At 39.8% G+C, this 27221-nt stretch overlaps 1 protein-coding gene across 1 annotated transcript; it reads left to right on the top strand.

Annotated features, from left to right (window-relative positions):
- Positions 1-1323: 1323 nt before the first annotated feature.
- Positions 1324-27221, top strand: LOC128983156 (transcription factor HES-1-like). Its single transcript, XM_054402332.1, has 7 exons — positions 1324-1703; positions 14461-14770; positions 23621-23716; positions 24374-24505; positions 24812-25048; positions 25885-26094; positions 26947-27221. The coding sequence occupies exons 2-7, from the start codon at positions 14555-14557 to the stop codon at positions 27121-27123; spliced, it is 1068 nt and encodes a 355-aa protein (XP_054258307.1). The 5' UTR covers positions 1324-1703; positions 14461-14554; the 3' UTR covers positions 27124-27221.

The following is a 27221-nucleotide window of genomic DNA, read 5'->3' as shown; positions in this document are numbered from 1 at the left end:
ACATCGGAGCGTGCTGTCGTGTAGTAAGTGGGGGAGTGGAGGGAGGCACTGAGGTACAGCAGCGTGCCAACATGAAGTGTGTCAAACACACATCGGAGCCCGGAGCGTGCTGTCGTGTAGTAAGTGGGGGAGTGGAGGGAGGCACGGAGGCACAGCGGCGTGACAACATGAAGTGTGTCAAACACTCATCGGAGCGTGCAGCTGTGTATTAAGTGGGAGGGTGGAGGGAGGCACGCAGGTACAGCAATGTGTCAACATCTAGTGTGTCAAACAGACATCGGAGCGTGCTGTCATGTAGTAAGTGGGATGGTGGAGTGAGGCACGGAGGCACAGCGGGGTGTCTACATGAAGTGTGTCAAACACTCAGCAGAGCGTGCTGTCGTGTAGTAAGTGGGAGAGTGGAGGGAGGCACGGAGGCACAGCGGCGTGTCTACATGAAGTTTGTCAACACTCCTCGGAGCGTGCTGTCGTGTAGTAAGTGGGGGAGTGGAGGGAGGGAGGCACGGAGGTACAGCGGCGTGCCAACATGAAGTGTGTCAAACACTCATCGGAGCGTGCTGTCGTGTAGTAAGTGGGGGAGTGGATGGTGGCACGGAGGCACAGCAGCACATCAACATGAAGTGTGTCAAACCCACATCGGAGCGTGCTGTCGTGTAGTAAGTGGGGGAGTGGATGGTGTCACGGAGGCACAGCAGCGTGTCAACATGAAGTGTGTCAAACAGATATCGGAGCGTGCCGTCCTGTAAGTGGGAGAGTGGAGGGAGGCACGGAGGAACAGCAGCGCGTCAACATGAAGTGTGTCAAACAGATATCGGAGCGTGCTGTCCTGTAAGTGGGAGAGTGGAGGGAGGCACGGAGGAACAGCAGCGCGTCAACATGAAGTGTGTCAAACAGATATCGGAGCGTGCTGTCCTGTAAGTGGGAGAGTGGAGGGAGGCACGGAGGAACAGCAGCGCGTCAACATAAAGTGTGTCAAACAGACATCGGAGCGTGCTGTCGTGTATAGTCCGCGCGCGATAACTTTTCACTTGGGATTTTTGGTGTTCCGTGTGAATTTTGTATCGGCAACGTCGCACCGCCGAGGCGAGCGCCCGCTTCTTGTCGCTTTGGCTCGACATGTGACAGGTATAAGATAGGGTAGCGAGCCCTGCAGCATTGCCAAGTTGTGCAAGTCCCAAGTGAAAAGTTATCGCGCGCGGAGTATAGTAAGTAGGAGAGTGGAGGGAGGCACGGAGGTACAGCAGCGTGCCAACATGAAGTGTGTCAAACAGACATCGGAGCGTGCTGTCGTGTAGTAAGTGGGAGAGTGGAGGGAGGCACGGAGGCACAGCAGCGTGTCAACATGAAGTGTGTCAAACAGACATCGGAGCGTGCTGTCGTGTAGTAAGTGGGAGAGTGGAGGGAGGCACGGAGGCACAGCGGTGTGTATAATGCCGCACCCGAGCGCGGTTATTTCCGCAGTCGCCGCCGGCGCTTCATCGCCAAATTACGAGGGAGGAGCGAGCGTGTCTGTCGCCTCGCCAGTTAACTGAATTATTCAGCGTTTTATAGTTCGCAGCGCGTGGGGTGTTGGTGGGGTGGTGGTGGCACGCCTGACAGCAGTCCAGTGCCGCCACAACTTCGCAGTGCATCGCTCCATATCTCTCTTCCTCACACAACACCTCGTTATCAGTAGCCGCCCTCGGGGATCTCGTTCGCTTAAGGTACTTCAAAATATTTATTTTATTGTTCCATTTTTATGATTGTAAACAAACCATGATATGTAGATAGAAGTAGAATGTTTACTTAGAAATATATCCTAATATTAATTACCCGCTTTTACTTTGTTGATTTTGATCTCCGTAATTTTCTTTTTTTGGAAAATTAATTGTATTACAATATTGTTTTTAAATATTTTATCATACAACTTAATATTGGTACATCGATAACAAAAATCTAAATCTAAATATTTAGTGTACGTATGTCTACTTTGTATCTGGCTCCAAAACGGCACTTTTAAAATTATTTTATTATTTTAAATAAACTTTTATTATTTCTATTATTTTAGTTTTATTTTTATTTTATTATCCTAATATACATATTTTTATTGTTTATTTTTATTTTTCAAACATTTTTAAATTTTACATTTAACTTTTATTTAAGTTTACTTTACACCAGATGCCGGTAGGTAAACATTTTGGACTCCTTCAAATTTTGTCAAAATGTAAGGACACTACGCTGTAATTTTTATCAATTTATTATTAAAATTAATCAGTCGGTCACAAAACTTACTGACAATTTGTACCAATCACATAATTAAGAGTAAATTTTCAATTTTGTACAAGTGCCTTAAAACTGATGACACTGTGCCGGTTTCAACCTTAGTTGGTTTAAAAGATTAAGAACCAAATACCAGTAAGATCCAGAAGAAAGTATTAAAGTTCTACTAGATTTTACTGGTATTTGGTTGAACGGCTACATGCAGAATTTATAGATTACTGATATCAGTGATATAAAGAGCCAGCCTAGTGCTACAGCCTATTTGGCGGACTCAACGTGTCATGGAATGCCGCATAGAACTCCGGTTAGCTATACTGTATGCCAAATTAAAGTCGATGAGATATATTTTGAAGGGATACGACATTTATAGCCATGTTGTACAATGCGTGGCACATTCATCGTGACATGCTGGCGACGGGTAGTACTTCACAGTTCTTCTGTTGGCTACATGCCACATGGAGGCAGATACGACATCGATAAGCCACAAGCCAGGCTAACCCTAATCCTCCTAGGGCTAACCGCACTTCATACTGTGTGACGTGACATGCTAGTAAAGTATAGTTCTTCGCAGTTCTTCTGTTGGCTACATGCCACATGTTGACAGACTTCCTAGAGTGATACAGGTAGGCCTATAGCCAGGTTAACCGTATTTTATACTGTGTGACATGTCCGCCGTGACATGCTAGCGACGTATAGTGCTGTACTGTGGTCTGGTCGGTTATATGCCGTATGTAGAGATACATCCTAGAGTGATACGGCATCGATAGACAGACTAACCGCACTTTATACTGTGTGACATACTCGCCGTGACATGTTAGAGACGTATAGTGCTGTACTGTGGTCTGGTTGGTTACATGCCACATGTAGAGCGAAATCCTAGAGTGATAATACATTTATAACCAGGTTAACCGTATTTTATACTGTGTGGCATGTCCGCCGTGACATGCTAACAAAATGTAGTGCTGTACTGTGGTCTGGTCGGTTATATGCCGTATGTAGAGATACATCCTAGAGTGATACGGCATCGATAGACAGACAAACCGCGACCGCACTTTATACTGTGTGACATACTCGCCGTGACACGCTAGCAACATGTAGTGCTTTACTGTGGTCTGGTAGGTTACATACCGGCACTCTATACTGTGTGACATATTCGCCGTGACTGTGGTCTGGTCGGTTACATGCCACATGTAGAGAGACATCCTAGAGTGATACGACATCGATAGCCAGACTAACCGCACTTTATACTGTGTGGCATGTTCGCCGTGACATGCTAACAAAATGTAGTGCTGTACTGTGGTCTGGTCGGTTATATGCCGTATGTAGAGATACATCCTAGAGTGATACGGCATCGATAGACAGACAAACCGCGACCGCACTTTATACTGTGTGACATACTCGCCGTGACACGCTAGCAACATGTAGTGCTTTACTGTGGTCTGGTAGGTTACATACCGGCACTCTATACTGTGTGACATATTCGCCGTGACTGTGGTCTGGTCGGTTACATGCCACATGTAGAGAGACATCCTAGAGTGATACGGCATCGATAGCCAGACTAACCGCACTTTATACTGTGTGACATGTTCGCCGTGACATGCTAACAACATGTAGTGCTGTACTGTGGTCTGGTCGGTTACGTTACATGCCGCATGTAGAGAGACATCTTAGAGTGATACGACATCGATAGCCAGACTAACCGCACTTTATACTGTGTGGCATGTTCCCCGTGACATGCTAACAACCTATAGTGCTGTACTGTGGTCTGGTCGGTTACATGCCGTATGTAGAGATACATCCTGGAGTGATACGACATCTATAGCCAGGCTAACCGTACTTTATACTATTGACATGTTCCCCGTGACATGCTAACAACCTATAGTGCTGTACTGTGGTCTGGTCGGTTACATGCCGTATGTAGAGATACATCCTAGAGTGATACGATATCTATAGCCAGACTAACCGCACTTTATACTGTGTGGCATGTTCCCCGTGACATGCTAACAACCTATAGTGCTGTACTGTGGTCTGGTCGGTTACATGCCGTATGTAGAGAGACATCCTAGGGTGATACGACATCTATAGCCAGACTAACCGCACTTTATACTGTGTGACATGTTCGTCGGGACATAACATACATAGTGCTGTACTGTGGTCTGGTCGGTTACATGCCGCATGTAGAGAGACATCCTAGAGTGATATTATATCGATAAATATACTAAACGTACCTGGCTATATGAGTGATACATCCGCTAATATGTATTGCGTTCGGCTGTAGTTTGCTTCATGCCTCATACAGAGATATGTGCTGTCCTGCGTATCTAGATAATTGTTCTACCCATAAGTTTTCTACGATAACATTAGTAGGTTTTGCACTTCATGTAGGAATTCCCCAAAATTTGAAAATGAAAATCTGAGCTATGTGTATAAATTATAAAATTGGAGCTCTTTTCGATGCCAACTGATATTCTAGGACTAAAGCAATGTAACATAGTGTACAATAAAATGTAAAAGGGAAATTAAAAGTATGGTCGTGGGTGAAGTGCATTGCGATATGCGATGCGGATGCGACAGGCTGGGCTGTGACAGCGACACAGCGACATAGCAACATAGCGGCTCTCGCTGGATGTTTCCCTCGTTCATTTGAATAAAGCCTCGGCCTGAGTCTGTGTACTCGGCTGGCGATAATCTGGCGAGGGGATGCTTTACTTCCACTAACTTCACCCCCCCCCCACCATTCCACATCATTCCACTATCAGTACAAGTACCATCGCATATGCAGGAGTTATCGAAAACATCCTTATCATGTTTTTATTGAACTAACGTAAACTCCAATTCACTAGCACTGGCCGTTCGTCAGTCAACATAACCTCCACCGCATCTACTGACAGTCACAAAAAATATTTTCACCATTATCCAATCACTCACAACTCCTTACCACTCTGTACCTCTTTACTGCCCATGCTAAAATAAATTATGACTGTCGCAACTTTTTTAGAAATTTATAATAACTACCCTCAAAATGCTGTTGTTAAATATACTTCCAACAATACCCTTTATTTCTGTTTTATTCCTATTGCCTCCACTGACAGTCACGAATCCTCCTCACCACTGCTTTAACACTAACTCCACTTTTCATTACCTTTAATCACTATCACCTCAACTATTATCGCCTCTTCTGGTAGAACTGAAACAGTTGTTACCATTGTTCTTGGTAACAATCTTACTAATCTTACCAACTCCATCTCTAACACTCTACTCCAGTCCTTTTCACACTACCACTGTCACTTCCACCGACTCTATTAACAGTATCAAAAACAGTTTTACAATTCCATCATTAACCTCGACTCACTTCGCCACCACTACTACGAGTCAAAAGCACCTCCTTTAACTCGACCTCCAGTTGAATAACAATTCTTCATCCTCTATCGCCTTTTCGAGCATCACCTCATTCCCTTCCATCATATCAACTCCTTCGCCAACTCATTTATCATCAGATTCACGTCACCAACATTTCCATGATCACATTCGTCCTCTCAACAACAATCACGAAACCTCTAACACTAAACGCATACACTTCCATCTACACAATCACTATTATTTCTACCCCACAAACACTTTCCCAACAACACATAGCTGTCCCAATCGTTTCAACGCCTGCCTTAATATACAACAATGTTGGGTTTCTTGGCTATCTCATTAATCCGTTGTCCTTATCCTTATCGTTATCCTTTAACACTCATCCTTTATTCATCTTCGATTAAGAATCAATACGCACCCTGTACGTACACTAGGTACATATTTTGCAAGCTGGTATGCCTAATTTTATGGTAAAACCCAAAGCACGAAACGGAGTAAAGTCAACAAACCGCAGGCTCGTGGCGAGGGACGGGGTGGAGGCGGCGGAGGCGGCGGACAAGGGCGGCGGAGGCGGCAGTGGTGTTGATAAGAGCTCTGCGGGGTGTTATAAATTAGTTGTCACCGGCGCCGCGTCGCGCGCTGCTGTAATAGCTGTAATTTGTACGGCAGCGACAGAGGAAAGTTGAAGTTGTACGTCGCATTGTGCCGAGCCTAGAGGGCACCATTATGTTTGCGTTAAAAATACGTACGTCTCTCATTGTGTTTTTGTTTTTATACTGCGGCTGTTTGTATGCAGTTTGACACTGAAACATATTTATGTCAGCAAAAACACGCATAAAAGTATTACACGGTCTAACGTAATATGACATTATTGTATATCTTTCAAAGGCTATATATTTCACTGAAAATTCTATATGCGCTGAAGCTCCCATAATCAACCGGTAGTTTTATTTGTGCCAGAGTTTTTAGTGAATATAGTTGCACTTACTAGATATAAATGTTCATAAAACGGGAGTTGAATGGCGAATGCATTTTAGTTGGGAGAAAAATCAAAAGTATAATTTATGTAAAAAGCCTAAATTTTAAAACAATGCGAGTTAGAGGTTGCATCATTACGATTCAAGGAACTACAACTGTAGAAGAGTAGATACTACACACAGCACTCCCTCTAGACAAAATAATGATTCCTTTGTTCTTTTATTTCTTCCTTGGTGAGAATAATTCTCATAATGTTCATCTATCTAGGTAAGAATCCTTAAGGGTAAGAATCTTTAAATTCTAAAACCTTATTGCAAAACTACAAATTGAGAAAAAGTTTTCGGTACCTCAAATGTTGAGGTCATGGAACAGGTTAGTGAAAAGGGTTAGCTATGTTCTGTTCTACCTGTTCAGTCCTGAAATCAGACCATACAGAATTTATTTGACAATCATTTGGAAAAATTACTTCGTCTAATAATTCACTTTTCCATAGTTTATACAATTTGATGTGAATCCCGACGGAAAAATGTATAGTTCACAATATATTTTAACAAGTATTAAGTATCAATGGGTTAAGTAACTTGGTGCCGATACTCGTTTGATTGGTAAGTTATACATATATTACAATCTCGTACAAAATAAGAATTAATTCGCAAACAAACATTTGATTACGTCCAAAATAGTATTACTTAATTTTTGGGACCGTAAAGATCAATAGTTGATTGTTGTGACTAGCTTTTTGCTAACAAATCATCATTTAAGTCCACAGTTCAATAGCAATCCCCAACTCTTTTAAATTCTGATTCTTATTCAGACGACTCTACTGTGCGGATTTTTTTTTTTAACTTTTTGAAATGATAAAAATGAAACCGGATCATCATCATGGTAGTCACCGTGATAGGTGTAGGTTTATTTCACAGAGTAAGGAACTCCTTGCTTCCCAGTGGTATATTCCTATTCTAAGGGTCGAGTGTACTGCACTAGTGCGTGTGTGGGCACTATACGACGCTGCCCCCACGTTGCCACCCCCTGCCCCCTATCTACCGCCCCCGCTGTGCCCACTGCCCCCGCCGTCAGTCGCACCCATCCCTGCTCGTAAATAAACCATTCGCCTCTTCCCACCTTCCGATCCTCTCTACTCTCTACGTGCTTTACGAGGCTCATGCTTCACTGCTGCTGGTCCACTGGCGATTTTGATCCCGAAAACGGGATAAATTCCCTATACAAAGATTAAAATTTGTTTAAATTTGCATTGATCTGAAGAGTATCCGTATATTTTTAACAATCAGGATCGATGCTGAAAAATTCAAATACATATGCCATTTTTTCGGGATATAAAATAGTGATGATATCTAACAAAATGTGTGAGTCATAACAAGACTATGTTAGTATGATTTGGACCATTTCTTCACATACCACCGAAAAAAGCCAAAATAAATAAAACAGACAGAAAACCTAAATTATAACAATTTTGATCGACAAGCGATATATAGGGACAGTTTTAGGAAATTTAAAAATCGGATTTATATTTTCTATAATTTGGTGATCTTACTATGGATTAATTTTATCTGTCTATTTATGTATTCGCCTAACATTCCATCTATTTAACTATCCATCAATCTAGCTAGCTATTTGTATTTATTTATTTTAAAGTAGTCTAATACTTCACCTAATTCGTGGAATTCTTTGTTGTAAATTAATATTTTTTGTTTGTTTGTTTATTTGTTGAAATATTGTTATTAGTTTATCATATATTTATTTTTGTTGATTATTATTTTGTTTGTTTATTGTTGTTAGCTATAAATGTTATCATGGTTATTATAACCCCGCCCTCCGCCATTTATGTAATCATTAACACAATGGTGTTGACCACCTCGATATGTTCTGGTATATTTCTGTGGTAGACATTATGTGAACAGTATTTCCATGGATTGATAATATGTGATTACGTAAACTGCAGTATTCAAGCCTAAAGTCAGTTTTTTATAAATAATTTACCTCCAGAAACTTTTTTAAAGTTAGATTGATAATTCAATACATTACCTTGTGTTGTATTCGACAGTATATTAAATGAAACTTATGACAACAACTTAACTAAAACATAAAACATTTTTTAAATGTCCCATACGGTAGGGCACAAAACAACTTTCGGCAGTGAACTTTCGATAAAGTAGGGTGGAAATATAGCCCAGAGTTGTAAGGGTGGATAGGGATGGATGGTCGGGAAGCCACGACCGCAGGGTTGTGGGGGCTTTGGGGGGTAGAAGGAAATGTGGGGGGTCCAGGGGGGGGTAGTGGAAGGGGGGATAGGGGGGCTACTCAACTCTCAAACAGAGCGACGCGTCGCACAGTCACATCTACCATCCACCTTAACTTGACAAGTGCTTTGTGATAACGTACAATAGCGTCATACCGCAAAACATTCATTTGGTCAATGTTATCGATGGTAAATGAAACCAATTATGTTTGCGAGTTTTATTTTGGAAAAAAGAATAAATACTTGGAAGCTTAAAAAAGATGTATTTTAACGTAGAGTATTGTAGTGTTAAAATGTTAAATTTATATTGTACAATGTTTCTATCCTACTATATCTTTATCGGTAGCATTGAATAGATTTATAATCATCACTTGTATTGTTAAACTGTTAAAACTGGTAGGCTTAATGTTGAAGCATAATAACTAATTGTAATTTGTATAATTTTATTATTGTATGATTAATTTGTATTATTTTGCATTATTTTACACTTTAAGGTTCAACAATTTTGGAAAACATTTAATTAGTTAGCAGGCCTAGGTTTTTTTGTTTGTTTTTGTTTTTTTTAGTACTGTACCTACAAGAATTTGAACCCTAAACCCATGTCTCGATGGTTTGAATTGTGACAAAAACTGCTGCATAACGACGAGGATATCGATGAAGTGAATTTTACAACTAGCTGATTAACAATTTTGACGACTTGGTTTTTAAAATTTTTTCAAGACAAAAAATTTTTTGTTAAAAATCTGCCATTAAACCCATAAAAAATAAATTCTTTATTCATTTAAAAACAACTAAATTGATCGAAAACATTAAAGGCATAAACTAATTTTTTATGGGGTGGGATAAGTATAACAGATAATATTTTATGACAAAAGGCGCCTAGATTTTATAGCGTAGTCGCTGTATCTATGAGGCATCCGTTTGTTTCATACCAAACATAACACTTTATCGGCTCGATCACCACAATAATAAAATCCACAATACAATTCTTTTAGTCATAAATGAAGGTGGGCTTACGGAACTGCAACCAACCAACATAATTCGAGTATTTTTTATTTGAATTGCTTCGTTTTGACTCTATGTTTTGAAAAAAAGACTATTTGACATGAACTTATTGGGTGGAAATGATTTGAGCCCTGGCTCAAACATAATTATTAACTGTTTACAAATTATTTTAGGATTTTTGAAATTATTAGAACTTTTATCTGGAATACTTAGGAGTCTTTAGACTTACCACAGGGTTGTGCAAAAAAAGATTTCCATCTGAGTAGTGTCAATCATCGTATGTTTAACATTGTAAAACAAATTTGAAAAATATAAACAAGGAATATAAATACGCTATTCTCGTAATCTTTAACTCAATAGATTTGACTATTGAAACAGCTAATAGCTACCACACGAGGACAGAGTTCTGAGGGATTAGATAAGACTGAAAACTTTCCCAAACATGAACAATTTTCTTATGTTTGACGGCATTTTCGTATAATGTCTACAGGAAAAGCACGTGTATACGAAGTCATGAACGTATATAAATGTTTAAGAAAAAAGTTGTGCGAAATAGTAAAAATGTGGCTGTGTTCAATGACACAATTACCTGGCAAAAATAAATACTAAAAATTGACTAAATTGATTCCTTGTTGTCTTCCGATTAATTTCAAATGCGACTATTTTTTTATAGCAATCTTTTAGGTCTAGCTCGAGCAGAGCAGCTAGTGGAGCAGCGGTACCGCAATTTAGACCTTTTGGCTACGAACCAACGACTAGTCTTGTAAATAAACAGTGACCACCCATACAAAACCAGCAAAACTTAGGGCATTCCGCGTATAGTGGTCAAGACTGATAACCTCCCACGGGAAAAGTTACAAGCTCGACTTTGAAACATCGTTTTGTATAAAGTTGGATTAGAATATGTGAGATGGGTTAGTTACTTCACCTGAGTTTGTACACTTTATTTACCACCCTTTCTTCATAGTTGAAAAGTGTCGTCCATTTCATTCTCAGGGTTTGGTAAACAATTTTCTGCAATTTATTGCCATTTTCTGACTCTTAGGGGCGGTTCACGAGCTCGGGACTATCGTAGTCCGAGCCCAGAATCCGGAAATAACCGGTATTTGGGCCGCGACTTAAAAAATCGGGTTCACGAGCTCGAGACCATATAAGCCGCGGACCAAACTGATAGGCGGCACACAATTAGTGCAGGGATAAAACCCGGTTTTAAAAGTTGGGTTCACGAGTCCAATTACAGATAGTCCCGGCTCTGATCATTAGTCCCGGTGGGTTCACGAGTCAAGTCCGAGCCCAAATGAGATGGTTCGGGCCCAAAAGAACAATGGTGTTTGGTCTCCAACTCAGACCTGGTAGGAGGCAGGTTTAACGTGACATGATGCCGGTTTTATCTAATTAGCTCCTTTATTTTTATTATTTGTTAAAAACTAATGTTTAAATATGGTTCCTCATTAAATTCCGAACAGTTTCATTACCCACAACACCATATTGAAAAAATATGTAAAAATGGTAAAAAGGCTCACAAAACATGAAAAAATCATCAAACAACTTAAAACGACAGATAAATTATGCACGTAACAAAGTAGTATCATAACAAAGATATTTTACTGATAAACCCCATGTTATTACAATTTTAACGACAAAATTATGCGTAGAATATAAATATAACTAATCAGCCACAGTTCCAACATAATATTATCAGAAATAGTTTTTTGCCGTGGGAAACATCAAGCAAACCGGCAGTCGTTGAGTACGGTTCGCGGTGATATCACCGTCTTGTGTTGTACTCACTGGTCGCCGTGTGTATTGAATATGACTTTGAAATATCTATACTGTATTATGTTAACAATTATGTACAATCACTCCACTTCCTCGCATAAGACCAGCTCGTTATCATGACTAAAACCCTTTTATGACTTGATGAATTTAAAAATAGATTAAAATGTTCCAAAGATACCGTCAATGAGTCATTTGAGGCGTTCACTCCAAGGCACGGATTTCCCGACAGCAAAATCCATTACAGTATTCTAAATTGAAAAAAAATGTCAGTTGCACTAATATTTTTGGCTGATGGAACTTTTAATCGAGAAACTGGTGATTTATTGGATGTTAGTAAAGTTTGGATAGTAGCTATTTGTTTGGTAATGAAAGCAGAACAAATCAAATTTTCAGTTCGAAACTATACCAAAAGAAAAAAAACTATGTTTTCCTACTAGTAAATATAATATAATACTAGTAAATCCTTCCTACCTAGTAAATATAAACGCATTGTAATGAAACTGATTTTAAAAATCGCAACAACACAAAATGTAAATTAAAAACCATAGCTGTTAACATAAATAATATTACGAGCTAATTGCAGAATATTATTTTCAACATTTTACAGTTAGATTATTATAGAGTGGAAGAATAACGGAAAGAATATTCTTTGTTTACAGCCACGATTAAATCCAGCACACACATACGATTTTTATATCTAATAATCAGTACCTCTAAATACATTTTAGTTTCAATAATTGTACCATTTAAATAAGTTTAGTTAAAATTATCCTATCCAAAAATCACCATCCCTAATTATCGGGCATTTATGCAAAATAGGCATTCATCCCGTTATAAATAGGCCTACCCGGTTATTTTATGTCATGCATCTTAATTGAATTATAATAATGCACACAGAAAAATATATTTCACTAAAGACTTCCATTTTCTGATTTCATACAAACGTGGATTGTTGTGTTTATAAATCAATAAACTTAGATAGATTATCATAGGCGAGCATTGGGACAATGAAATACGGGAAAAATAATCGTTTTGGACGTTTTGGTTCAGCCTTTTTTCACGATCATCCTATGGTATGGAAGTGCGTATGTCAGCAGCAGTGGCTTCACATGTGTTTCCAGACTGTTGTTACTGGTTGTTACCAACGTCTCAACAGAAATTCCCTGCGAATCCCTGTCATTAGGCTCCGCTACGGATTTGGTCTCGACCTACAATGGGCCCGGCTTTCACATCATTAGGCTCTGACTCGTGAACCCATTTTTTGGTCGTCGCTTATATAGTCCGGGACCAGCGTCTGGTCGCGGACTATGAAGTCCCGAGCTCGTGAACCGCCCCTTATAATTTAGTTTTGGATCGTTGTCGAGTTCATAACCATTTCCGATTCTTATAAACCTTAGTCTCGACGTCAAACACTACAAATTAAGTCATGCAAAGGTGCTTAGAACTAGTTGAAATAATAGGTAGATGAATGAGTTGTCTGCTCTCCTAATATGTCTTATCAGAAGGTATCATGTTTGATCTTGAGAGGAGTCGGTCGCATTTTTACTATACGAAACTGGACCCTGGTATCCTTGACGTTGGACCTTTCATAACCATAAAACAGGCGATCTTGTCAGTACCATTTTTGTACATAATCACACTCTACTTAAATTCGTATTTTGGCTAAAACAGTTTGATCGTAAATTACAATAAAGTGATATAACTGTTCCATCTCTATATGGAACATGGTATGGAAATAGATGTCAACCAATTTTCAATGTAATGCAATTGAAGCCAATTCATAAAAGTCTCAAAATAATTCGATGAAAATAATAAAGATATTAAACCTGAGATAATAATACAACAACAACAAAGAGATAACAGACAAGAATTTTTACAATTTACATAAAAAAACTTCTTTGCACAGAAATAGGGTACACACGTAAAAATTATTAAATTATATGACATTTTAGCTGAACAACTTATTTAATAACAGCAGACACCTTCGCACCCTCAGAAAAAAACCCCTTCTCACTTTATTTTGGAGGGAAACGTTGCCAACAGCTGGCTGATAAGAGCTGTTATCAATGTTGGCTGTTCTACTACTTGGCACGACTAGGTCGCCTGTGTCAGTAGGTATCGCTGCTGCGTCTTATAGGCTTACTGCGCTTTACTGCATAGTCTATACTGCATTGGCCGAGTGCCTTACATACCATTAACATCTAGCGGTCTATATAATAATAGTCCTAGATCGTGTCCTCGCCAATGTTCTGGTAGAAAGTTTACACCATGTGCTTTAAAAAATCAAAAATAAACTAGAAAGTGCATAGGAAGGATATAGTTTTGGATGGGCAGGACCGTTAGTTGCTCCTATTCATTTATATTTCTCACAATCACATAAGAAATCTAATACAGTATCTTATTTATTGTTCACTTATCTTCAGGCTTGGCAGGATGCAACGTAGCATTTTATATAGGCCTAAACCTAAATACAGTATAATAGTCAATAAACAATACCTAGTTGTTTAAACGTAAATTCAATCTAAATGTTTGATAAAGGGAAGAGTTTAACATTTATCAATGACTATTTAACAGAATGCAATGTAATCAAAACCAAGAGTTAATGTTTTTCCCTTATCGACCGATTTAGTTTCATATTAAAATCTGAGTAATAAACTTGATAAAAAAGGAGGTGCGTTACAGGATTTCAATTTGACATCAAGATTAGCTTTGAGAGTGGGGATAATGTACCACTCACTTTAACACTGTATTTCTACGCACCAAACTGTTAAAAAAACTGTTTTATATGTATAATTTCAAGCTAAATCAAACCTTTCTTCCAGGTTACCTCAAGAAGTTTCTCTATGCCCGTCGCCCCGCGTGGTACCCAATGTCTGGTGATGCAGTGATCGGCGCTACCACGCTGCAGGGCCAACTATGACGGCCAAACTGTCCTCACCAAGTGACAGGAACAACAACAGCCAATCAGAGGCTCTCGTTGGACAAGAGGCGAGCTCTTCGACCAATAGGAGTGCGACGAGGAAGTCTACGAGCACAGCCTGTAAGAGTTCTGCAGGAAAGAAGTCTTCTGGTAAAGTGGGATCTTCCCTGCCTCTAGTGGCAGCTGTTGGCATCTCCAAGGACGGCCGCAGGGTAAGTGTATCCTTGAATATTTTAGAGCTTTTGCGGTTGAAGTGTAGTGAAAGTAGGAGTTCCTTAATTTGACTCAAACTCTTATTCTATTTGCTCTTCCAGTAAAATGGTCTTGTCCATGTTTAAAAGTGTACAATCAAAAACACTAAAAATTCGCAGCACAATTCACATTGCCATGAGTTTGTATGGCTTTAAGAGGCGATGATCAGTGATCATGTCTACACGATTGCGGGAGATGTTCAAGATTTGGCCGCAACCGTGGAAAACAATGACGATGTTACCGCGACGTGGGAGACAATGATGATGTCTACAGGACCATGGGATATATTTAAATTTTGCCACGATAACGGAAGACAATGATGATGTTTCCGTAACTGCGGAAGGCATTTATGACGTTTCGTGACTGTGAACGCAGGAGACGATGACGAGTTTTCAGGAGTTTTGGATTTTGCTGCGATCACGGCTTGTGCCTTCTTTAATAATGATTCTTGTGTTTTTTTTTTATTCTTTCTGTAAGTGATTCGTATTATCAGCTATTCGGATAGTTGGAGTTCGGATAGTTGAGTTCGGATAATTCGTGTAGTACTACTATACAACTGCATTTTAATCTAAAAAAACTACCACTCGTCTATATAGATGGACAACTGATCCCAATAGTTGGGTTGGTATCCAAAAGTTATTGGTAAACGTACTCAATACCACATCCTAATCATTTGTAGCCCAGAGTTTAAACGGACGAGAGTGAGAAGTGAGAACTGTGAAAGTGAGCGTGAGCGCTGAACGTCGCTGCGTGCTGACGTAGACCCGGCGATACTCAGCACATAATTGGACTCGTTGCTGCTGATAGCCACCGCCTCAGCACATCCTACTCCAATCACACTCTTTATCCACTAACGAACTACAGTAGACCTGAAGTGAGCGTTGAACATCGCTGCGTGCTGACGTAGACCCGGCGATACTCAGCACATAATTGGACTCGTTGCTGCTGATAGCCCCCGCCTCAGCACATCCTTCTCCAATCACACTCTTTATCCACTAACGAACTACAGTAGACCTGAAGTGAGCGTTGAACATCGCTGCGTGCTGCGTAGACCCGGCGATACTCAGCACATAATTGGACTCGTTGCTGCTGATAGCCACCGCCTCAGCACATCCTACTCCAATCACACTCTTTATCCACTAACGAACTACAGTAGACCTGAAGTGAGCGTTGAACATCGCTGCGTGCTGACGTAGACCCGGCGATACTCAGCACATAATTGGACTCGTTGCTGCTGATAGCCACCGCCTCAGCACATCCTGCTCCAATCACACTCTTTATCCTCTATCGAACTACAGTAGACCTGAAGTGAGCGCTGAACATCGCTGCGTGCTGACGTAGACCCGGCGATACTCAGCACATAATTGGACTCGTTGCTGCTGATAGCCACCGCCTCAGCACATCCTGCTCCAATCACACTCTTTATCCACTAACGAACTACAGTAGACCTGAAGTGAGCGTTGAACATCGCTGCGTGCTGCGTAGACCCGGCGATACTCAGCACATAATTGGACTCGTTGCTGCTGATAGCCACCGCCTCAGCACATCCTACTCCAATCACACTCTTTATCCACTAACGAACTACAGTAGACCTGAAGTGAGCGTTGAACATCGCTGCGTGCTGACGTAGACCCGGCGATACTCAGCACATAATTGGACTCGTTGCTGCTGATAGCCACCGCCTCAGCACATCCTGCTCCAATCACACTCTTTATCCACTAACGAACTACAGTAGACCTGAAGTGAGCGTTGAACATCGCTGCGTGCTGCGTAGACCCGGCGATACTCAGCACATAATTGGACTCGTTGCTGCTGATAGCCACCGCCTCAGCACATCCTACTCCAATCACACTCTTTATCCACTAACGAACTACAGTAGACCTGAAGTGAGCGTTGAACATCGCTGCGTGCTGACGTAGACCCGGCGATACTCAGCACATAATTGGACTCGTTGCTGCTGATAGCCCCCGCCTCAGCACATCCTTCTCCAATCACACTCTTTATCCACTAACGAACTACAGTAGACCTGAAGTGAGCGTTGAACATCGCTGCGTGCTGACGTAGACCCGGCGATACTCAGCACATAATTGGACTCGTTGCTGCTGATAGCCACCGCCTCAGCACATCCTGCTCCAATCACACTCTTTATCCACTAACGAACTACAGTAGACCTGAAGTGAGCGTTGAACATCGCTGCGTGCTGCGTAGACCCGGCGATACTCAGCACATAATTGGACTCGTTGCTGCTGATAGCCACCGCCTCAGCACATCCTACTCCAATCACACTCTTTATCCACTAACGAACTACAGTAGACCTGAAGTGAGCGTTGAACATCGCTGCGTGCTGACGTAGACCCGGCGATACTCAGCACATAATTGGACTCGTTGCTGCTGATAGCCCCCGCCTCAGCACATCCTTCTCCAATCACACTCTTTATCCACTAACGAACTACAGTAGACCTGAAGTGAGCGTTGAACATCGCTGCGTGCTGCGTAGACCCGGCGATACTCAGCACATAATTGGACTCGTTGCTGCTGATAGCCACCGCCTCAGCACATCCTGCTCCAATCACACTCTTTATCCACTAACGAACTACAGTAGACCTGAAGTGAGCGCTGAACATCGCTGCGTGCTGCGTAGACCCGGCGATACTCAGCACATAATTGGACTCGTTGCTGCTGATAGCCACCGCCTCAGCACATCCTGCTCCAATCACACTCTTTATCCACTAACGAACTACAGTAGACCTGAAGTGAGCGCTGAACATCGCTGCGTGCTGACGTAGACCCGGCGATACTCAGCACATAATTGGACTCGTTGCTGCTGATAGCCACCGCCTCAGCACATCCTACTCCAATCACACTCTTTATCCACTAACGAACTACAGTAGACCTGAAGTGAGCGTTGAACATCGCTGCGTGCTGACGTAGACCCGGCGATACTCAGCACATAATTGGACTCGTTGCTGCTGATAGCCACCGCCTCAGCACATCCTACTCCAATCACACTCTTTATCCACTAACGAACTACAGTAGACCTGAAGTGAGCGTTGAACATCGCTGCGTGCTGACGTAGACCCGGCGATACTCAGCACATAATTGGACTCGTTGCTGCTGATAGCCACCGCCTCAGCACATCCTACTCCAATCACACTCTTTATCCACTAACGAACTACAGTAGACCTGAAGTGAGCGCTGAACATCGCTGCGTGCTGACGTAGACCCGGCGATACTCAGCACATAATTGGACTCGTTGCTGCTGATAGCCACCGCCTCAGCACATCCTGCTCCAATCACACTCTTTATCCACTAACGAACTACAGTAGACCTGAAGTGAGCGCTGAACATCGCTGCGTGCTGACGTAGACCCGGCGATACTCAGCACATAATTGGACTCGTTGCTGCTGATAGCCACCGCCTCAGCACATCCTGCTCCAATCACACTCTTTATCCACTAACGAACTACAGTAGACCTGAAGTGAGCGCTGAACATCGCTGCGTGCTGACGTAGACCCGGCGATACTCAGCACATAATTGGACTCGTTGCTGCTGATAGCCACCGCCTCAGCACATCCTACTCCAATCACACTCTTTATCCACTAACGAACTACAGTAGACCTGAAGTGAGCGTTGAACATCGCTGCGTGCTGACGTAGACCCGGCGATACTCAGCACATAATTGGACTCGTTGCTGCTGATAGCCCCCGCCTCAGCACATCCTTCTCCAATCACACTCTTTATCCTCTATCGAACTACAGTAGACCTGAAGTGAGCGCTGAACGTTGCTGCGTGCTGACGTAGACCCGGCGATACTCAGCACATAATTGGACTCGTTGCTGCTGATGGCCACCGCCTCAGCACATCCTACTCCAATCTCACTCTTTATCCACTAATGAACTACAACCTTACACTGACTTTTTTTTATTTCAAACGTAAATCACCAATGTACATTCATTTGTACATTGAAGTACGTTCGTGATTGCGAATTCATTGTATTTTTTGTACTACCCTGAACACATAAATAAACTGTATTTATTAGTGTTTTCTCATGTTTCAGATCAAATTGAAACCTTTTGACAAAGTACTATTCTTTTAAAGAACAGAGTAGTTTTATCTAGATCATCAGCCATTGTAATTCGATACTTTAGTACAGTACTAAAATTAGAACTACAAAGGGTAAATTTGATAAACGTCAAAGTCTGAACATAAAAACGTGTTGTTCAGTTTGAATGTACTGTTGAACAGTTTGTACGGATGAACTAGTTAAATGTCGCAAAAAGTTTAGAATTTAGAAACTACAGTCGGGTACTATTAGTATTTTACCAATTGATATGGTGACGTCACATAGGTGAAATCATAGATAAAACATACTCCCTTAGTAGATTTCTCATCCTTATGGAACAGCTGAAGACAATTTTATTGTTAGTTCTGTACGGTTTATGTAGAGGTCGTGTTTTGTTTACAATTTGTTTCCCGTTATTACAGCCATTTAAAACCTCGTTCAACCAAATAATACGATCTAATCATAAACAATAACTTGTCCCCTAGTTATATAACCAAACAGTAAAGCACGAATCAAGAAATTAACACTAAAATAATATAAACTAAGTTTCGTCGACACTAGCGCCTTTGTGTCACGTACATGAACTAGACGCGAAAAACGTGCTTCAAAATTTACAATGGGATGAGAAGTCTACTTGTGTTGGTTAGTCTATGGTGAAATGAAATGAAATGAAAAATTATTTATTTACCCAGGCAAAGTTAGGGCCACATGGCCCTTTCTTACACTTAACTTGTAAAACTGTAGGTGCGTGTTTGGACTTATAGAATGAAGTGAGCATATACACGAATATCAATCACTACGAAGGTTCGAATAAGGCCCTAACTACATTTTGAGTATCGCAAATTAACTGATTGAACATCCACAAACCGCTATGATATCATGAAGTCAGTGTTAGTCGAACTACGGTTAGAAACTCTATAAACCACTGTTTGAATACATCCACAGTGATTTTTTCAATGTCAAGAAAATATGGTTTAAATGTTAGTGTAACCTCAATTTGAATATCCTAAAACTACCCTAGATATCACTATGTCAGAGTTTGAATATCGCTAAACAGCTGTTCGAATATCACCAAGTCAGAGTTGGAATATCGCTAAACAGGTGTTTAAATATCACTAAGTCAGAGTTTGAATATTGCTAAACAGCTGTTTGAATATCACCAGGTCAGAGTTTAAATATTGCTAAACAGCTGTTTGAATATAGCAAAACAGCTGTTTGAATATCACTAAGTCAGAGTTTTAATATTGCTAAACAGCTGTTTGAATATCACTAAGTCTGAGTTTGAATATAGCTAAACAGCTGTTTGAATACCACTAAGTCAGAGTTTTAATATTGCTAAACAGGTGTTTGAATATCGCTAAGTCAGAGTTTGAATATCGTTAAACAGGTGTTTGAATATCACTAAGTCAGAGTTTGAATATTGCTAAACAGCTGTTTGAATATCACTAAGTCAGAGTTTGAATACCAGCCATACGTTGGCCGCCCTATGTTGGTGTTTACGTTCAGTAGTGTAGTGCAGTGTGCATGCGGGTCGTATCAACACAGCAGCTAGCCGTAGGTGGTTAAGGGATGAAGGGGGTGGAGGGGGCGGAGGGGGGTACAAAGCTAATCCGTCCGGATAACTAGCGTTTAATGACCAACACACTGGCTATCGGTAAACTCCCACCCCCATACACCGCAAACACTATACCATGAGCCAGAGATAGAGCTGTGTTAAAGCCTGGGTTGAAACTTGGCATTTGTATCATGCTTGTTTTTAATTTAGTTTTAAAATCTTTGAATTTGTTTGTATGATATGCTTATTTTTAAAATCCGTGTACCTGGACTATTTAGAGTTTATTGTGCACTATTGTTTATCATTACCGGTAAGTCTATTGTATATTTTTATTGAATGTGTTCGTGCATTAACACACACCAATCCAAACGATTTTTTTCAACTCGCAAATGCATTTATCGTAATAGAATATTTTCAGATATTATGTCTACCCTCTGGAAACACAATAAAAGTCCCTGAAATGAAATGGCGGACGAATTGAGTAAAAAAGCAAAAACTGCAGCAAAGTTTTTAGTATCTTTTATAAGGCTTTAACAAAATACATTAATTATTTACATAACGATTTTATTAATACATTTCATTATGTAATGAAATCACATACGATGTTCATACGGTTTACGTTTTGCGCCTTCCGGTACTCAACGCAATATGAGTACTGCTACTAAATTGCCTACGCCCTTGATGAAGGCGTCCAGTAATCAAATCAATCAGTAATCACCTTGTTAATCAAAAATTTATGATTTTTCAAATATATTATTCGTGTTTATCTCTCGTGTGCCTTTGGCATTTTATCGTTTTTAGCGAATTTCCCATATAGGGAATAAGCTATTACCGTAGTACTCATGGTAAAACCTGGACCCGGGACCGATTTACTTTTACGTTTTGAGGTCCATACAGGCCGATTTTGATGAAATTTGGTACAAACGTGTAAATCTACATTTATTCTAACGAGTTCGCGAACCAGCATGATCGGACTATGGGAACGGGGGTTTATGGGATTTTTTATGGGGTAAAAATCTGTTTTTCCCATTGTTGGCCCTAAGAAAATAACATTTTGCAATTTATTTCCAAACCATTTTGTAGACCTCAAATAACAAATAATTTAGTATGATGAAGCGTCGTTATGCTCTTAATAGTTACGGAGAAAATTCCAAAAAATTGTAAATTTAAAATACCCATGTTATTCTTATGGAGAATAAGTAAACTAATGTAGTTTGCTTGTTTATGAACATATTTTAATCAAATTTGGAAAATTTATTTATTTCATACTATACTATTGACATTTTATAAAAAACACTTTTTACCCTCCCTGTTGCAGCAAACCTTAGTACTCCGTTAAACTAATGCTATTTAAATAAATGTAATCGTATCTGGGTCCGAAAACCATCATGCTTGGATTCTAACCAGGTTTGAAAGCATTGGTATAACTATCTGGCTTAACAGATATGTCAATGAATTAATGTGTTTTCAATTATAAAACAACTACTTATTGGGAAAACTCGCTGTGAACAGCAGGGCAGAATAAGACTATGTGCTAAATGACGGCTTAACGTTGTCAAGGAGGTTGGTATAGCTCTCATACAGTCAAACCTTAGTTCAATTTCAAATTTAAGTTACTAGAACATGTTTTACTTTTATCAGCGTAAACATATGGGGATAGTTACTTTAGTAGATAAATATGTTTACATTTTATACAATATAAAACCATTATAGACACAAATAAATGTTAGTATCAACAATATTATTTTCTGTCTGAATTATTTTATTTGTCAAATTCAGCGGGCAAAGTTAACAAATGAAATAATATACAGCTGGTGTCCTTATGATTCTGATAAAAAGAACTTTTTTTGCCGCACATCACATGTTTTTAAAACAGCTGATTTTGATGCAGGAATTGTATAATTGATATTTATGAATTAAGTTTGGCAATTGACACATTTCTCACAGCAGGAAACTAGCTGCAATGTCACTAGCATGTCTCTACTCCGACATTTGCTGATGTATTCCCTCAACACCCACTGTACACTGCACTGTTCACTGCAGTCCTTACTGTAGCATTAGTATAGTGCTATTTTGTCTCTTGAGTTATATTTATTGTAATGTTTGAAGTAAGAAGGCATCTTTTAGTTTAGCTTCAAATATTCTTAAAGGTAAATTATGTAACAACCATTAACTAGAACAATGTCATCATTTTGTTTGACATGTTTATTAAACACAGTAAATAAACTGCTTGGTTAAAATAATAAACCACACGTTGATCCACTCTCTAACACCTCTGCAACCATTCATATCAGTGAAGCTATACTGGACTGAATAAATAGAATACAGACTGTACCACAGTACTGAATGGTTGAGTGGCAGTTTTATTATGGCATGCCATAGTGAATGGTTTACCAGACAAGATAGGGAGTTAATTGGCAACAAATGACATGATTGGTTTTATTCAAGGGTAAACTTGTCAGCAGGGCTGGGTTAATTGGGCGGGGGAAAATATTGCAGATATTTGCTCGTTTTATAACCACAACGTAATTGCACTATGCGTTAATGACGCAGTGTGGCTTTCATCGCCTGATTTGTATGACGTGCATATTAGAATAGTAATAATCTGCATTTTGTAAGTAAAGTACAACTATTGACTTTGCATCCTATATCTGAAACCTTTTTTGACGAGTTTCATCTCCGATGTCCACTATGTCTATCTTATTTTAGAGTATTTTGGGTTGGCCTTCATTTATAATTCCAAAGGATAAACTATGCTTCAGAATAGATCAAAAATGTGTATAAATGTATAATATTTCTGGAGTAAGAATTAACAAATAATAAAACTACTTTTTTTGGGTGTGCTAGGTTTCTTCCTATTTTTGATCAAGGTATGAAATAAAATATTACGTCTTGTTATGCAGATGATAATACAGTGTACACATTATTTAATGAATCAGCTGTAATTAAATCAACATAATTTCTGGTTTTGGGTGACGGCTGCATAGAAGAGGACAATGATGTAGTTGCTGACGATTGGGACACAATGGAACAGTCCATTTTCAAGGCACAAGCACTCTTTTGTGTTTGCAACTACATCTTCGAAGAAACCGTCACCTGAAAACCAGGATTTATGAGGAATCAACAGTGGAAACCAATCATAAAGAAATAAATATTTTCAGCTGTTAGGCTAAATCTTGTGTTTTCTTACAGGCCAACAAGCCCCTAATGGAGAAGCGACGCAGAGCTCGTATCAACCAATCACTGGCAGTGCTCAAAGCCCTCATTCTGGACTCTGCCAAGATGGAGGTAAGTTTTTATTATTTTTTCAAACTTAAGTGAAGTGATATACTCCTGTTCATTTGACAACAGAATGAGAATGAGATAAAGTTTGGCTTGCTTAAAGTATATACAATAGTTTCTAGTATTGATTTCAAATGTTGTAGTTTTTATTTACAGCTACCATGATACTGATATGTGATATTCAAACTTCCATTAGACACCACTAAATGTGTTTAATGTTATTTTGGTCAATTTTAGGTTCTTGATTTCCTTTTCAAGTGTGATTACTTTTGTAAATATCTATACAGAAACTTGTTAGATACATCAGAAACAACTTCTTGACTTCGTTTATGTGTGTTGAATCCGGTTGAATCACCTGTGTGGTGTACTGGACTCTTTATCCATATGGATCGTTTACACCAAATTATCAATGTTGCAGAACACAAAACACTCTAAGCTGGAGAAAGCAGACATCTTGGAGTTGACTGTTCGCCATCTTCAGCGGCAAAAGACACTTAGCTGTGGGACGCTGGACAAGTATAAGGCTATACAGAAACTTGTTAGATACATCAGAAACAACTTCTTGACTTCGTTTATGTGTGTTGAATCCGGTTGAATCACCTGTGTGGTGTACTGGACTCTTTATCCATATGGATCGTTTACACCAAATTATCAATGTTGCAGAACACAAAACACTCTAAGCTGGAGAAAGCAGACATCTTGGAGTTGACTGTTCGCCATCTTCAGCGGCAAAAGACACTTAGCTGTGGGACGCTGGACAAGTATAAGGCCGGGTTCCAGGAGTGTGCTCGTGAGGTAATGCATCTCAAGAGAAAGTTCTAAACTGTTACAAAATTAAGTGTCAAGTATTTAGACAGTTCTGTCAAAATTAGCCTTAGATGTTGCTTTTTTGGCTGGTAGTTACATCCACTGTAAAGAAAATGCAAATGGTAGCATTAACATTTTTAATTAAGCTATATTTTCAGCAAGTACACATAACTAGAGTATTGAACCTTATGCACACTAGGAAGGTACGAACATTTCAACCATGTATTATGGAAGTGTTGGAAATATCATAATTCTTATGTTAGGATAAGTTGTAATATTGTTATGATCTGGCAGGTGACAAGGTTTCTGGATACACCGGAACTACAGCTGGGCCCCACAGCCCCGCTAGCCCCAGGGCCCCCGCTGATAGACACCGGCATCAAACAGAGACTGTTGCGACACATGGACTCTTGTTTGTCAGAAATTGACCTGGACTTCAGCCTAGCGACCATGAGAACTTCCCTGGACTCTGAAACAGACCAGAGGCTAGACAGGCTGGAGGAAATGCTCATGGGAGGACCAAAAGTTCAGGTTAGAAGAATCGTTTGTCTGAAGTCGCTTATAGACGGGGAAAGTAGATGCGGCATGTTGCTGGCTGCAAATACTTGACCGGTTTCACTCACCTGGACTTACCAACAAAAGTACCCATACAGAGAAGGGGAAATGTGTGGTAAGTGCAACTGGCAAGTACTTGCAGCCAGCCTTGCTACCTATACTTTCCCCGGCAATAAGTCACTATAATTTTATTTAGACAGCTATTCCTAATTTGATATAAATTAATATTTTTTGGTTTATTTTATTGATTAAACGTTTTAGTGCAGTTCACACTCGAATACTTCCCTTATTCTGTATTCTGACATATTTTCTAAGTGAAAACCACAGGTTTTATTAAATGGTTTTATCTTATTAAATGACTCTGGTTATGATGTTGTATTTGTATTACTAATAGGGCTAAAGCCCCTCTCACTAACTTTTACAGTACTTGTACATTGTAGACTCCCTCTCGCTCCCACTACAGATTGATTGAACGGCCACATCTGTGTATGACTCCCACCCTTGCATAGACAGAAGGTTTTGTACATAGTATAACTCCCAACCTGTTTGTCTAACTGTTTAACAAAAACATAATATTTTATTCCTGTTCCCTCTTATTGTTAGTATTGTACTACATTGTACACGCAGTATGTAGTTTTGAAACATATAAATTGGTTTCTGGGATCTCGAGGTGTCCGAACAAAAGGGATTCCACTGTATACCTCAAGTTCTTTATACACACACACAGTAGCTTTTACGATTTTCTAAAAAATCTTTGAAAACTTGGAGGACAATTTTTTACTTAGTCACTAAAACAAGAATTTTTTGAACAGACTCCAGTAGACAACGAAGAAATGACAAAGCCTGACAGCAGCACAACCTCGCCTGGAGATGAGAACAACAACAGCCACAACAAGGCTCGACGGAAGCCACCGACAGCGACGCGGCTACGCAAACCTGACAAGAAACCTGTTGTCACCTCGACCAAGGCAAATGAACCTGCCTCAACCTCCTCTAGTCAACCTAACCTCTCAGTGGTGCAGGTAAGCAGCTGTATATCTTATCTTGTATATAATATGCAAACAGCTGACTTTTATACCACTGTTAAGTTGTTGTTGAAAAGCATATTGTTTGAAATCGAAACAAAATTTTAAGAGTTGCTTATGTCAATATATGATATTTTTCAAAGTTAAGCTGGTCAAACTGACTGTAATACCATTTTAAAATTGTTGTTGAAAAAAATGTCATTTTTGGAAATCAAACAAAATTCTAATGATGAGTTGCTTATGTCAATATAATATCTTTCAAAGCTGTCCTGGTTTAAATTTCTAATTAAATTTCTGTTTCTGGGCAGTTTTGTTTAGGTGTCATAGACTCTAACTTTTTTCTACCAAAGAGTAGTTTTGTAGTACATTAGTGTAGGAGTTTTCTATAGTAGTGAAGAGGCCTCTGTTGACCCAAGGATGTCTCAAAATAGGTTGTGTTCACTAAGCCTTTATTACAGCCACTCGACTGAGTTCACACCGAAGGGGACTAAGTAAGAGTTCACACCAAAGGGTAAACAATAAGGCAAAGTAAAGTAAAGGGCAATGATGAAGGAGGGGGGGGGGGGCTGTAAGGGCAAGAGTGTTTATTTATTTTGTGTGAGGGCATGAGTTTTTTTATATTATAAATACAACTAAAACTATGCAACATTTTGGCTACTCTACTAATTTCACCAATGTGCACATATTTGTATTCAAAACAACAACAAAAAATGTACATGAATTAAAACATGAATTAAAAGAAATTATCTCTAATCTATAATACAATCGTTAGTTTTAAGAGGACATGCTAAACGGTTATAAATCTCTCATAAACGTATCCTTGTAATCAATAAAGTGATGTGTGTGCAGGTCATACCCTCCAGACTACCAGATGGCCAGGTAGTGTTCCTGTTGCCAAGCACCTACGTCGCCACAAAGACCGACCAAGACTGCCCGCTAGACTTCAGCGTCAAGAGAGAAGACGAACCCATCACCATCAAACAGGAGGTCCAAGCCAAAGACGAAGATGTCTGGAGGCCATGGTAGATGGACTGTAGTCATCGTTGTGTAAGCTACCAGTAAATGTAAACGCATAAAACTCCCCGTAAAATAATCATTCTTCAAACCAATATTTGACTTTGGAA

This window comes from Macrosteles quadrilineatus, unplaced genomic scaffold (genome assembly GCF_028750875.1).
Source record: "Macrosteles quadrilineatus isolate MER2022 unplaced genomic scaffold, UCM_ALF_1.0 Scaffold_1__1_contigs__length_201487025, whole genome shotgun sequence".
NCBI lineage: Eukaryota > Metazoa > Arthropoda > Insecta > Hemiptera > Cicadellidae > Macrosteles > Macrosteles quadrilineatus.
Note: the sequence above shows the minus strand (reverse complement) of the source record. Positions and strands in the feature narration are given on the sequence as shown.

Excerpts from the sequence above, each read along its gene's own strand:
- LOC128983156 (XM_054402332.1), top strand. The coding sequence starts at position 14,555 with ATGACGGCCAAACTGTCCTCACCAAGTGACAGGAACAACAACAGCCAA. Across the intron at positions 24,506-24,811 it reads TCCAGGAGTGTGCTCGTGAG|GTGACAAGGTTTCTGGATAC; the intron begins GTAATGCATCTC and ends ATGATCTGGCAG. Across the intron at positions 26,095-26,946 it reads CTAACCTCTCAGTGGTGCAG|GTCATACCCTCCAGACTACC; the intron begins GTAAGCAGCTGT and ends ATGTGTGTGCAG.